The sequence below is a fragment of the Manis pentadactyla genome, chromosome 12, assembly GCF_030020395.1.
Source record: "Manis pentadactyla isolate mManPen7 chromosome 12, mManPen7.hap1, whole genome shotgun sequence".
In the NCBI taxonomy this organism is placed as follows: domain Eukaryota; kingdom Metazoa; phylum Chordata; class Mammalia; order Pholidota; family Manidae; genus Manis; species Manis pentadactyla.
Window position 1 is genome coordinate 14,659,906 of NC_080030.1, and position 11,951 is coordinate 14,671,856.

General features: G+C 59.0%; 2 protein-coding genes and 2 non-coding genes across 5 annotated transcripts; 1 reads left to right on the top strand and 3 right to left on the bottom strand.

Moving 5' to 3' along the window:
* Positions 1–1,304: 1,304 nt before the first annotated feature.
* EIF3G (eukaryotic translation initiation factor 3 subunit G) lies at positions 1,305–5,455 on the top strand. 2 transcript variants are annotated; one of them, XM_036903500.2, is made up of 11 exons: positions 1,305–1,415; positions 1,554–1,600; positions 1,934–2,017; positions 2,131–2,219; positions 2,356–2,415; positions 3,294–3,398; positions 3,489–3,678; positions 4,510–4,617; positions 4,721–4,857; positions 4,930–5,036; positions 5,329–5,455. In XM_036903500.2, exons 1-11 carry the CDS (start codon positions 1,396–1,398, stop codon positions 5,342–5,344), a joined length of 963 nt encoding a protein of 320 aa, XP_036759395.1. In that variant the 5' UTR covers positions 1,305–1,395; the 3' UTR covers positions 5,345–5,455. The 2 variants fall into 2 exon arrangements, with proteins under 2 accessions (XP_036759395.1, XP_036759385.1); XM_036903490.2 differs by having other exon boundaries at positions 1,333–1,415; positions 1,793–2,017.
* On the bottom strand, positions 5,452–11,886 carry LOC118920915 (suppressor of SWI4 1 homolog). The gene is made up of 14 exons (XM_057489171.1): positions 11,812–11,886; positions 11,552–11,722; positions 11,123–11,224; positions 10,880–10,930; positions 10,611–10,781; positions 9,893–9,969; positions 9,607–9,714; positions 9,384–9,507; positions 9,224–9,302; positions 8,990–9,119; positions 8,747–8,913; positions 8,461–8,666; positions 7,717–7,930; positions 5,452–6,834 (listed from the first exon to the last, which is right to left on the bottom strand). Exons 1-14 carry the CDS (start codon positions 11,827–11,829, stop codon positions 5,765–5,767), a joined length of 2,688 nt encoding a protein of 895 aa, XP_057345154.1. The 5' UTR covers positions 11,830–11,886; the 3' UTR covers positions 5,452–5,764.
* LOC118921883 (small nucleolar RNA U105B) lies at positions 9,783–9,856 on the bottom strand. The gene has a single exon (XR_005028541.1). It is a non-coding gene; the product is annotated as a small nucleolar RNA U105B (small nucleolar RNA).
* On the bottom strand, positions 10,992–11,076 carry LOC118921875 (small nucleolar RNA SNORD105). The gene has a single exon (XR_005028538.1). It is a non-coding gene; the product is annotated as a small nucleolar RNA SNORD105 (small nucleolar RNA).
* Positions 11,887–11,951: the final 65 nt, after the last annotated feature.

Sequence of the window (11,951 nt, forward strand, 5' to 3'; positions counted from 1 at the left end):
AGTTTTTCTCACAGGCTGACTTACTGGTTGGCTCAAAGGAAAACATGCATTTTAAGTTTTATGTTGTCAAATTTCCATCCACAGAGTTTGCCTAATTTTACTAACAATGTGTGTGTGTCTGTTTCTCTATATCCATGCTACCACTGGGTAATACCAAATTTTTAAAGTTTTGCCCATCTGCTACGTTGCTTGGACCTTGCATTTCTTGGAATAACTGCACAAATATTTATTGGCCCTTTGTACAAACCTTATATATTTTTGTCCTTATTTCAAACCATCCTCTTTCTTTCACTCACTTTCCCAGTCTCCTACCTGGTCTCCTCATTTATTCCTTTCCACTCCATCCTCTGCAGGCTTCCAGGATCATCTTTCTCACGAGAAAATTTGGTTCCATTTAGGCACTACTCAGAACACATCAGTGACCACACTCATGCCCACAACCTACATGATAAAGAGCCTATCTATGCTCTTTAGTCTGGTTTAAAAAGTCCCGTAGGATCTGGTTCCCACCCTGCCCCAAATGCCCAATAATTGAGCACTTGCTACATGCAGACACCCGTGGGTCTTGGGGAACCAAAAATGAACAATGCAGGCAAATGTTTGCTTCCTGCAGCTGATATTCTGGAGCAGTGCACATCAACCATTTTTTTGTATAGGGCTCCTAAGGAAAAAAACGGAATTATATTTAGTTTGAATGGGTTAATTAGTTTCAATCTAATTACACATAATTTCTCCCTAACGAGAGAAAGTAAGTGCTTAGGAATAATATTTTGTCCGGGAGGTTTGGTTTTGGAGGGCCATAAGCTATCGTAACGTCAAAAGTTTTTTTGGCCCCAGAATGAATTTTGGCTCTCTGGGGAGTCATACTTCTCCCACGAAGAAAGGAGATCCGTTCCGGTCCATAAGCGGTGAATGGAAGAGATTATATCGGAGAGCCATGAATGTTACAGAGGAAAGAAAGGAAAGTTGAGGGGTCACTTGACATCTTGATCAGCCGAATCAGGAAAGCTCGCTCTCCCCTGCCACTGCCCAGAGCCTCAGCCATCGCTCGAGGTTACTACAGCCAGTTCCGTGTCCTTGCCCAGCTCTCTCCAGGGCACTTGATTTCTTCAGTTGCAAAATGACAATGATAATTTCCTCCTTACAGTGCCTGTCACACACTAAGCTGTCAATGAGTGAGCTTTATTGTTACTGTTTTTGAAAAAAAAAATTTTCACAAAGATGCATGGGATGAGCCTCCGTTCTGCTGCCTCACGGGACCGCCGTCTCCACCTCCTTCCACCGGGGGCGCTGTGGGCGCTGCGGCTGGGCCGCTCTAGGCGGCGGCACCATAAGTCTCGTTCTCCAACTTCCGGTCTCTGCTCCAGGCCCGGGCTGCGTGGAGAAGGCTTTGCAATGCCTGCCGGCGATTTGGAGTGAGTCGCGGGTCGCGGAGGGGGGCCCGGGAGGCGGTTTGGGAGCCCATAGGTGCTTTAGAGAGTCCGGGTGCGCCGAGGCCGCGGGGACCGGCCCTTGCTGATCCAGCCTTACCCCCGCCAAACTTGTGCCCGCAGTTCCAAGCCCAGCTGGGCCGACCAGGTGGAAGAGGAGGGAGAGGATGGTGAGTACGCCCAGTAGCCCCGGTCACTGCGGGCAACCCGCCCACACCTGGCGCCAACGTGTGACTCCCCCGTGTGAACATTCCCTGTGTTCACTGGCCGCCGGGCTCTTTCTCCCCTGCCACTGCCTAGAGCCTCAGCCATCTCTCGAGGTTACTACAGCCAGTTCCGTGTCCTTGCACGGCTCTCTCCAGGGCACTTCTTGGCCAGTACCCAGCCCTTGGTCCCTTCTTCCTCAACGCCTGCTGTGGGCATCATCCCAAAGGTCTCTTGGCTTCAGCTTGGGGACCCCCGCCCCTCCAGTTCACTCCTCTTCCCCACACTGTCTCTGGCAGACAAATGTGTCACCAGCGAGCTCCTCAAGGGGATTCCTCTGGCCACTGGTGACACCAGCCCGGAGCCTGAGCTACTGCCAGGAGGTGAGTGATGACGACCTCCACTCCATTGTAGGCTGCTTCCCTCCCCAGCTGCATACCTGCCTGCTCCCCATTACCCAGGGTTCAGCCCCCCCTCACCTCTTTACCTGTCCCAGCTCCTCTGCCACCTCCCAAGGAGGTCATCAATGGCAACATCAAGACAGTCACGGAGTACAAGATAGATGAGGATGGCAAAAAGTTCAAGGTGAGGCAGGGGGAGGAGGTGGGTGCTCTTGTGCTTGAGGGTACTTGAGCCAGGAGGGGATGGTACACGTTTGTGTACATTGGGTGGGTTGATGAGGAAGATCCCCCGGCCCCTCCCTTCACTCTCCCATCCTCAGATTGTCCGCACATTCAGAATTGAGACCCGGAAGGCTTCAAAGGCTGTTGCAAGGAGGAAGGTGAGACCCTGCTCCCTCTGTCTTGGGGGGTTCAGGGGGTTCCCCCTAGGCTGACTCAAGGGAACTATGAATCCTTTTTCCTGGTGCTTTTTTTTTTAGAAGTAGGTTTTAACTGTTCGTGCCTGTCTTCTTGGAGCAGAACTGTGGCCTGGGGGTGTTCACACACTCTTGGGACCCTGGGAAGTCCAGGGGGACAGAAGTAGGTGGGGTTAGAGTCTTATTTTCTTGGCTTGTGTACCAGGAGGAACAGCCAAATCCTCCCCTGAGGTCATGGCAGCTCTGGTTCACCTGGGCCAAACACTCTGGAAAAAGGCATAGCAGTAAATGTACTTGGCATAATTTCTGCTCACTTTCTCTGTGCCAGGCCTCATGCCAAGTGCTTTGCAGGAAGTGTTTTTTCTCATTTGATCCCACTCACAGCCCAGACCGGTGGGGAGCCCTTGTGGTCCTCTTTTTATGGGAGAAGAAGCTGAGGCTTAGGTTGTTTGGCTCAAGGCCCCTCACAGTCTGGGTGACCTCTGCCCTCTCCTGAGCGTGGCTCTCTGGTGGGATCTGGTCCACCAACCTGCATGGACGCTGCATCCCCCCCCCCAAAATACCCGACCAAGATACAGTAACTCTGCAGCTGTTTCCTGCTGGGCCTCATCTGGAACAGGCTGGGAGCTGCCTCCTGGAGCGAGCATGAAGCTAGGGCCTGCATGCACTCAGGAAATAGGAACCATCTTTGTCACTGCTGTGCAGGGTATTTGGGGAAAGCAAAGAATGGAGTTCAGGGCCCAGACATTACAAAAGGGGCTATTGTAGGTCTAGGGTGCCAGTGAGGGGTGCATGCCACCTGCCCTTGCCCTGACCTGTTGCCCATTCCTCCCTGAGCCCAGAACTGGAAGAAGTTTGGGAACTCAGAGTTTGACCCACCAGGGCCCAATGTGGCCACCACCACTGTCAGTGATGATGTATCCATGACATTCATAACCAGCAAAGAGGTAAGGGGAGCGGCAGGGTGGGGCTGGTGGCCAGGACAGTGGTGGCCATGGTGTGGCAGTCCCCTTGAGCTGCCCCTGCCCGCCCCCCAGGATCTCAACTGCCAGGAGGAGGAAGACCCCATGAATAAGCTCAAGGGCCAGAAGATCGTGTCCTGCCGCATCTGCAAGGGTGACCACTGGACCACCCGCTGCCCCTACAAGGACACGCTGGGACCCATGCAGAAGGAGCTGGCGGAGCAGCTGGGCCTGTCCACTGGCGAGAAGGAGAAGCTGCCCGGAGGTGCCAGGGCTGCGTCTGGCAGGCCATGGGGGTGGAGGGATTGTGTGCACCTCTGGGGGAGCCTTTAGTCATCACCCATCTGAATGGGCTGTCCCTGTGGCAGCTGTCAACTCCCGCACAGCAGCACCTCCAGGCTGTGGCCCCGGTTCACCTACATGTGTGTGTGTGTGTGTGTGTGTGTGTGTGTGTGTGTGTGTGTGCACGTGCTCGCCAGTGAGAGAGATCGGCTGAGCTGGTGCTGGGACTGCTGGTGGTGTCACCCGCCTCTCCTGGTTGGGGCTGTGAGAACCACCCCTATTCGCGCCCTTGTGGGAGACTTGCTAGCTCTGGTTTTGCTGTGCTTCTGCGACTGTCCTGCCTTGAGTGTGCCAGGCATGGTTGCCACCCTATGTGCACTTTGGTGTGTACGTGCACACGGCTCTGAGCAGACTCCCGTGTGACCCCACGGTCTGTGGCCTTTGGTGTGATTTGCTGTTGGGACATTTGAGTCTGGACAGTAGAGTGTGTAGCACACTTGCCACCTGCTATGTGTGTGGGTGTGTCTGTGTCACTCCTGGGACTCCCTGGCCTGGGTGTTCCTCTAGCTCTCGGTCCCGTGGCACCTGGACCGGGTCAACCCCTATGGGTTCTCTACCTGGGCTGCTGGTGTCCTGGCTGTGATCCTTCTGTCATCGTGGCCACCATGTTTCAGATGGGCGAGTGACCACAGATGCCTGAGGCTTGAGCAGACGGTACTCGGGCCCAGGCTTGGGTCACCAGCCTCCCGGGGCAGGTCTGTCTCTCTGTCTATACCAGGGTGAGGCCTGCTCCAACTGTGCTTTTGGTCCCCAGAGCTGGAGCCTGTGCAGGCCACCCAGAGCAAGACGGGGAAGTACGTGCCACCGAGCCTGCGCGACGGGGCCAGCCGCCGTGGGGAGTCCATGCAGCCCAACCGCCGAGGTGAGGCAGGTGCTGAGCGGGCTGGTGGGCGGGCAGCTCCCGGCACCCTGTGATTATCCCGTGGACGGGGCCGGCCCTCAGCTCCCTCTCCCTGCCCGGCCAGCCGACGACAACGCCACCATCCGCGTCACCAACCTATCAGAGGACACTCGTGAGACTGACCTGCAGGAGCTCTTCCGGCCCTTCGGCTCCATCTCCCGCATCTACCTGGCAAAGGACAAGACCACCGGCCAGTCCAAGGTGGGCGGGCGGCCCTGGGGTGGGGGAGGCGTCCCCTGTCCTTGCCATGCCCTGACATCTCCTGTCCCCCAGGGCTTTGCCTTCATCAGCTTCCACCGCCGTGAGGACGCCGCCCGGGCCATCGCCGGGGTGTCTGGCTTTGGCTATGACCATCTCATTCTCAACGTCGAGTGGGCCAAGTAAGACCCCTGCCCTCCCCACCCCAGGCTTGGTGCCCCGTCTCAGCCAGCACTCAGGCTGGCTGTGGGCCCCACACTGGGTTCACAGACTCAAGCCTCTTGAGCAGTACAGGCCATTTAATGGTCCTTTAGTCCTTGGGAGGGGCTCACAGCCCACCCGGCAGGGCTTGGGTAGTTCCTCTGGCACTGCCCCAGACTTCACACCCATGAGGCCCCATGCGTGTGTGGTGAGGGGGTCTTGGGATTGCCCCGGGGGCTTGCCATCCTCCCCACCTCCTGCCTCCCTCTCTAGGCCGTCGACCAACTAAGTCAGCTGCCACTTCTGCTGCTGCTCGGCCCTCCCACCAAGACCCCGCGGGGATGGAGGGGCAGCCTCCGAGGACGGGAGGCCCCAAGGGCAATAAACAAGCTCCAGTCGCCCTCTGCTGTCCTGTTTATTTTCAGGTGCCACCAGCCCCGGCCCCAGTTGTGGGTCTGCCCCCAGGCCCGGTGCAGCACCAGGTTCTATGGGAGGGGTGTCCTGCTGCTCTGACCTGGGTGCTCACCGGCCCCAGCACAGGCCTTTCTCAGGGGGAGGAAGTGGCGGCTCAGGGCCTGGTGCTGGCTTGGGGCCACAAGCCCGCTGTATTCTTGGTCCCTTTTCCACTGCCGGGTTTTTGTGGTCAGGAGGCAGCAGCCCAAGATAGGCCAGTCACAGGCTTAGCTCAGGGGACCGGCGCCCTGTGGTTTCAGAGGGTGGCTGTGACACTGAGCGGCAGGGCTTGGCTGGAGCTCTTCGTGTCCTCCGCGGCCCAGGCCTCCCTGCAGCCGAGGCAGCATTGGCGGCAGCTCCCCAGGCTGGGCACCACAGCCATGTAGAGCAGTGGGTGGATGCAGATGGCCAGGGGCATGAGGCCCCGCATTACCTGGTGGGCCACGTAGATGCCCCAATCCAGCTGGGCCTGGGCCTGGGCCACGTCCACAAAGCTGGGGCAGTTGGCTTTCCAGCGCTGCCGGGCATGCACATTGAGAACCCACGTGACATAGTAGGGCACGTAGGAGCTGGCGTAGAGGACCACACCACTGGCCACCAGCACGGCCACATGCAACTTCTCAGCGGCTGTCATGCCATGGCTGCGCAGCACAGCCATGCCAAGGGCGCCGTAAGCTGACAGGGTGAGCAGCAGTGGTAGGGTGCAGCCCAGCGCCACCAGCACCAGGCTGTAGGCTCGGTAGGCGGGGAGCTGGGTGTCATCCGCTGCCCCCAGACACCTGATGCAGGCTTCAGGCATGGAGTTGCTGCACTTGCCCTCCTGGTGTGGCCTCTTCAGGTGGGAGAAGCCGAGCGTGGGTGCAGCCAGCAGGGCCGCCAGCACCCAGCCCACAGCACTGCTGGCCCAGGCGTGTTTGGGCTGCAGGTGGCTGCGGGTGAAGAAGGGGTGGACAATGCCCAGGTAGCGGTTGAGGCTGATGCAAGTGACAAAAAAGACACTGCCCAGCAGGTTGAAGGTGAACAGGAAGCGCTCCAGGCGACACGCAGCCTCGCCATAGCGCCAGTGTTTGGGTGGGTAGAGGTAGGCAGCCAGCGGGGGCAGTGTCAAGGCATAGAGCAGATCACTGACAGCCAGCTGGGCTGAGAAGACCACGGCCGGGTGCCACGGGCGCTGCTCCCGTGTGAAAAAACGGTATAGGGCCAGGCTGTTGCCGGCCATGGCCACCAGGAACTCAGCCGCCAGCATGGGCCACAGGTAGTCTTCCTGGAAACGACTGAGGATGTGGTCGGCGGCTGCCGTGAAGTTGGCTGGGCAGGTCCTGGCACCTATAGACAGAGGGTGTCACTGCATGAGCCCTGCTCCAGTCCTCGCCGCGCCAGCCCCGGCTCCTTTTCAAGTGGAATCTGACCCGAAAGCCTGTGGAGGCCTTCCTGAGGATGATGATTACCAGGCTGTCTTTGGGCCCTCCACCCTCAGGAACCAGGGGGTCACTGCCTTCGCAAGGGTGCACGTGACCCAGCAGTGCCGACCTGGAGCCATCAGGCCTGGGGCGGAGTGGAGTACATGGTGGTCCCATCGATCCATGAGCAAGCCTTGCTGCTCCACCTTCGGGGTCTTCCCCACCCCCACATCCCAGCGCCACCGTCTGCGTGGACCAGAGCTCAGTCTCATGCCCTGGCCTGGGTCTCTCTGCTTGTGCCCTAACCCTTCTGGGGGGCATCAAGGTCAAGGGACATCTTCCTGCTCCCAGCCCTCAGGCTCCCTCCAACTGGAGGAAAAGCCAGTGCTTGTCTCCTGAGGCCCCACAGGAGGGAGCCCTCCCTCCCCACACTCTCCCTTCTCAGGCTCCCACTACTCACTCCCAAAAGCCCTTCCCACATTTTCCTAGCTGAAAAGACAATCTGCCCCAGGGCCTTAGCACTGGCTGTGCCCTTTGCACCTGAGTCACTCCCCACTTCATCCTGAACCTGCCCCCTGGTTCTTCTTGTTCTCTGGTCCAGAAAGGCCCTCTGACCACCCCACCATTGCAACTGCACCTCTTGGCCTCCTCCAGGCCCCTTTTCTACAAAGCCTGTACCTTCCTCCAATCACTAAGGGAAATCTCAGAACATCCCCCCTGGTGGCAGGTGGTGCCCTGCTACTGGCTTCCCTGCACACAGCAGTGTGGGGTGAACAGCCCTGGAGTTGATTCCCCTCAGTTCTCTTACCTGAGGCAGAAATGGCCTGTTCCCAGTTGGTCCCCAGGCTGGCTTCTGTCTCCATCCCCTCCCCAACTCCAGGGCTCCGGGAGGAAGTCCCCGAGTAGTTACTCTTAACCCATTCTCCTCTGACTCCTGGGAGCCAGTTGCCCCACCTGGTCCTGGGCCAGGCAGTAGGGGCCAAGGCCCCGGACACATGCCCAGCTCGCCCCACTTGGCAGCACTAATCACTCACCTGTGGTGGTCGCAGCAGCAGCCATGGTCCACGTGCCCTCCGTCTGGGTCCACTGCCCACACTGCTGTGCTCCAGGCCTCCACCCGGCAGTGCAGAGGCCCCACCCTCCCTAGCAGCTCCGCCCTCAGCCCGCAAAACTGGTCTGGCTGCCAGCCTCACTTCCAGCCCTCATTTCCTTCCTCATTGCCCCTGGCCCTCCAGGGTTGGCCTTTCACCTTTGCAGGCTCCAAATCTAGGGGAAGGGCCCGGGCCCCTCAGGCACCAGTCAGATCTGCTGTGGGCCCTCACTTACCCAGGGTGGGAAAATGCCCCCAGGATCAGGGCTGAAACAGGGGCCAGTTCTCCCATTCCAAGTCTGGGTCCCAGGCTCCCCCAATCCAAACGCAGACTCAGAGGGAATCAGTTATTTTATTAAGAGTGGGAGGTTGGGGAAAAGAGCTCCTTTATGAAAGGAAACAGGGCTGCACCTCTCTGGCCCCAATCTGGGGCATACCATCCACCTGGGCTTGCCCTCAGACCGCTCTCTTAGGTGGCCGTGCTCGGCCCCGCCCACGATCCTGGGCAGCCCATTTGGGTCCAGCCTTGGCCTGGGCACCCTGGGGCCTGCCCTTGCTTTTTGGCGGCCTCTGATTGCTGCCTCGGCCCAGCTTCTGCTCCTTCACCCGCTGCTTCTTTCCTGGGGGCCCGGTGGGCCATCTCCGCCTGGCTGCCTTTGGGAACATGTCTGTAGGAAGAGGCTGAGTCAGGGCCACCAAGGCACAGACAGGCCCATAGCGCCCAGCTGCACTGACCCCAGACACACACCCTCATCAGGCTCTTCGCCCACCGCCTGGCGGAAATACTCGGCTTCATCCTCCTCCTCGTCCTGCTGGCTGGGCCCCTCTGCCTCTGGGGGAGCCCCAGGGTCCTCGGCATCGCTGTCCCCATCAGCTGCTGCGTGAGCTCGCTTCATGCCCGCCAGGCTCTTCTTTCTGGAGATGAGCGCTGGTCAATGAGGCAGCCTGCACCCAGGACCCTGCCTCACCCACCTGGCCCATGGCCACACACTTATGGGTCTCTCGCTGCTCCTGCTTGCGCTGGACGTTCTGGGCCTGCTGGTTCTGCCTCTGGGCCTTGAGCCTCAGCCTCTCCTCCTTGGCTGCCAGGATGGCCTGCAGTTCTTCCTCCGTCTTATGCACTGAGAGAGATAGTCACCAAGATCCCAAGCATGCCCACCACACCTCATGACCCACCTTCAAGGGCCTCAGACCCCAGGCCCTTGCCCGCCACCCGTGTCCTCACCAAAACTGTGGAACAGCACATTTCCCTCCCCAACTCCCTCCTGAATCTTGATGAGCTGCAGCGTCATCCGGGGCCCGATCTGGAGGGACACAGGGAAGAGTCAGTCCTTCCTAGGGGCTGGGGCTGCCAGAGGAAGCCACCCCTGCCTGCTGGGCCTCACCTCAGTGAGCCTCACGGCGCTCTGCTGGGCCTGCATGTTGCCGCGCCCGGCGATGGCCTGCGGCAGCTCTGTTATATTGTGCTCGCCGTCAGGCTCCGCCTCACTCTCAGACAGCCCCGCACCCCTGTGCGGTGGACACACAGGGCTCAGCAGGGGATGCCAGGCTCCCGAGACAGCTCTGGGGTCCCCTGGGCTGTAGTGTCTCCCGCCCTGCCCCCCTTACGTGGCCAGCAGCTCGCTGATGTCCTGCAGGCGGCTCATGTTGGGGAACTTCTCCTGGAGGAGCTTCTTCATCCCTCGACTTGCACCCACAGGAACAACTTTGATGCTACTGCAGGGACAGAAGCGAGAAAGGGGGCGGGGGTCAGGGGTCACGGGGCAGCTCCAGCCCTACCTTTTCACTAGTACATCAAGGTGTTTACTTTGAGACTGAGCAGAGTCTCAGCAGTGGCCTTATCACCAGATGCAAATGGAGGTGTGTGTTCCCTCCCCCATCGCTCTGCACATACTAGTGGCGGAAATCCAGCTCCTGTGATTCGGGGTTGTAGCTGATGAGAAGGCAGCGCTTGATGGTGTTCAGGTTCACCTGAAGGAAAAGAAGGCAGGGCACCACGTGAGCTAACCATAGCCTAACTGCATGCTGGAGCCAATGTCAAGCCACGGGCACATTCCAGAAACCTCAAGCGAGGGGTGTGGAGTGCTGCTGGCACTGCAGGAATTGATATTGGTGTTCACAGGCTGCCTGGGGCACTGGCCAGAAATCCTGGTTCTGAGGCCCCCAGAAGCTGGCCGCACCAGATTCCCTGATGATGGGCATCTAACAAGCCTAATTTGACATCCAATGGGGCGAGGGCTTACAAGCCAGATTAAAAAAAGAGTCCTGCTCTCTTGCGGCTACCTCAGACTAGTGGCTTCACCGGTTAGCTCCAGTGTCCTTCTCTATAAAATGGAGCCACAACACACACTACCCTTAGGCCAGCTCTCACGGCTCACTCTGGAAACAAAGCAGCACTGGCATCGTTTCCCAACTGCCAGAAAGGAAGGCAGCTTCAGGGGAAGCCTCTTCCCCAGTGTCACAGGACCTATCAGTGAAATCTGCCCTCAGGAGCAAAGCTCTCAGCCTCAGTGGTAGGAGGTGAGAAAGGGGCACTCAACCCAAGGGCCTGGGTATGGGACCTGCTGCCCGCCACAGCCACCCTCCCTGCCATCATGCCAGGCCCAGCCCACCTTATGCACGTTGATGGAAGGGAACAGGTTCTGGAACATGGTGGTCATGAGCTTCACATGCATGCCATGGGGACCAAAGCTGTTGAGCACCAGGAGGGGTGGGTGGGCAAACTGCTGCTCATGCATACGGTGCCGGCGCAGCGAGGAGACCACATCACGTACCAACGTGTACTGCAGGGCAGAGTGTGGCATGGGTGACGGTAAGCCACATGTGGCTGGCATCATCCCCGAACCCAGCCCCTGTGCCTCATACCACTGCCAATCCTTACCTTGTTGATTCGGAAAGTTAAGGTGGGGCCTCCAGGGAGGCGTATCAGCTTCTACAGAAGAAAAGCTCCGTTAGGGTCAAGGTGTTCAGCTAGGGAGCAGGGGTAGTGGGAACCTCTGCCCTGTCTCTTCAGAGCGTTTACTTTGAAGCCAGAATCATGGCAGCTCAGAGGCACATGGGTTCATCATGAGACGAGGAGGAGAAGGAGGGCATGGGGGAGATAGGGGTGTGGGTGCCCACTTACAAAGTAGATGTTGGTCTCCGTTTTGCTCAAGATCAGGAAGTGTGTGACCCCAAGAGGCCCAGCCACTGCCACACAATCCTTTAGAGAGTTTTTTTTTCGTATCTAAAGATTACAAAAGGAAGAAAGGCCATAGGTATTCCCTTCTTGAACAAACACAAGCTGAACTATTAGACCCTACTCTAACCCTTCCGAGAGGAGCTGATCAGACTTGATCTCGGATCTGTTGATGAGCCAAATGAGGCTCCAGGCCTTTGAAAGAAACCAAGTTTCCAATCCAGCTTTGCTGACTCCAAGAGTCCCTCTTAACCACCAGCCTTGGCACCCACCCAACCAAGCCCCAAGCTGCTGCCCTCAAAAAGCCCTGACAAGCAAGGACAATGGTTGCTTTCTCCAGTTCAGGGCGGGTGGAGGCGCCCGGGTGCTGCAGACCTGCAGGCGGGTGGCGGTGAGCGGCTCCATGACCCGCCGTAGGTCTAGGCTGAGCTGCCGGACGCCACGGCCCGCGCGGCCCCGAGCGAACACGAACGAGTGCGGCTGCGCGGCGTAGGCCTCGAGGTTGCGGAGCTGCGCCTGGGCGCGAGCGCGCTTCTGGTGCCGGGACTGCGGGGACGAAAGACGAGCGGTGAGCGCCGCGGCCTCCGCACGGAGCCCTCCCGCGCGGGCCTCCTCCCCGGTCGCCCCCGCCTCACCCGCCCGATCCGCCCCATGCCGTCTCCTCCACGAGGCCCCCTCTGCTGTCTGCTTCCGGCGCTCCGCTTCCCACTTCCGGCGCCGGCAAGGGGCTCTGAGGCGCCGCAGCCCATGACGTCATCGGGAGGGCACGCGCACC

Bases quoted from the DNA above. Each gene is read 5' to 3' on its own strand.
- EIF3G (XM_036903490.2), top strand. From the start codon at position 1,396: ATGCCTGCCGGCGATTTGGA. The intron at 3,399-3,488 runs GTAAGGGGAGCG...CCCGCCCCCCAG, and splicing joins CATTCATAACCAGCAAAGAG to GATCTCAACTGCCAGGAGGA. The intron at 4,858-4,929 runs GTGGGCGGGCGG...CCTGTCCCCCAG, and splicing joins AGACCACCGGCCAGTCCAAG to GGCTTTGCCTTCATCAGCTT.
- LOC118920915 (XM_057489171.1), bottom strand. The intron at 9,715-9,892 runs GTATGTGCAGAG...CTGTCCCTGCAG, and splicing joins GAGCTGGATTTCCGCCACTA to TAGCATCAAAGTTGTTCCTG. The intron at 9,303-9,383 runs GTGAGGCCCAGC...GTGTCCCTCCAG, and splicing joins GCGCCGTGAGGCTCACTGAG to ATCGGGCCCCGGATGACGCT.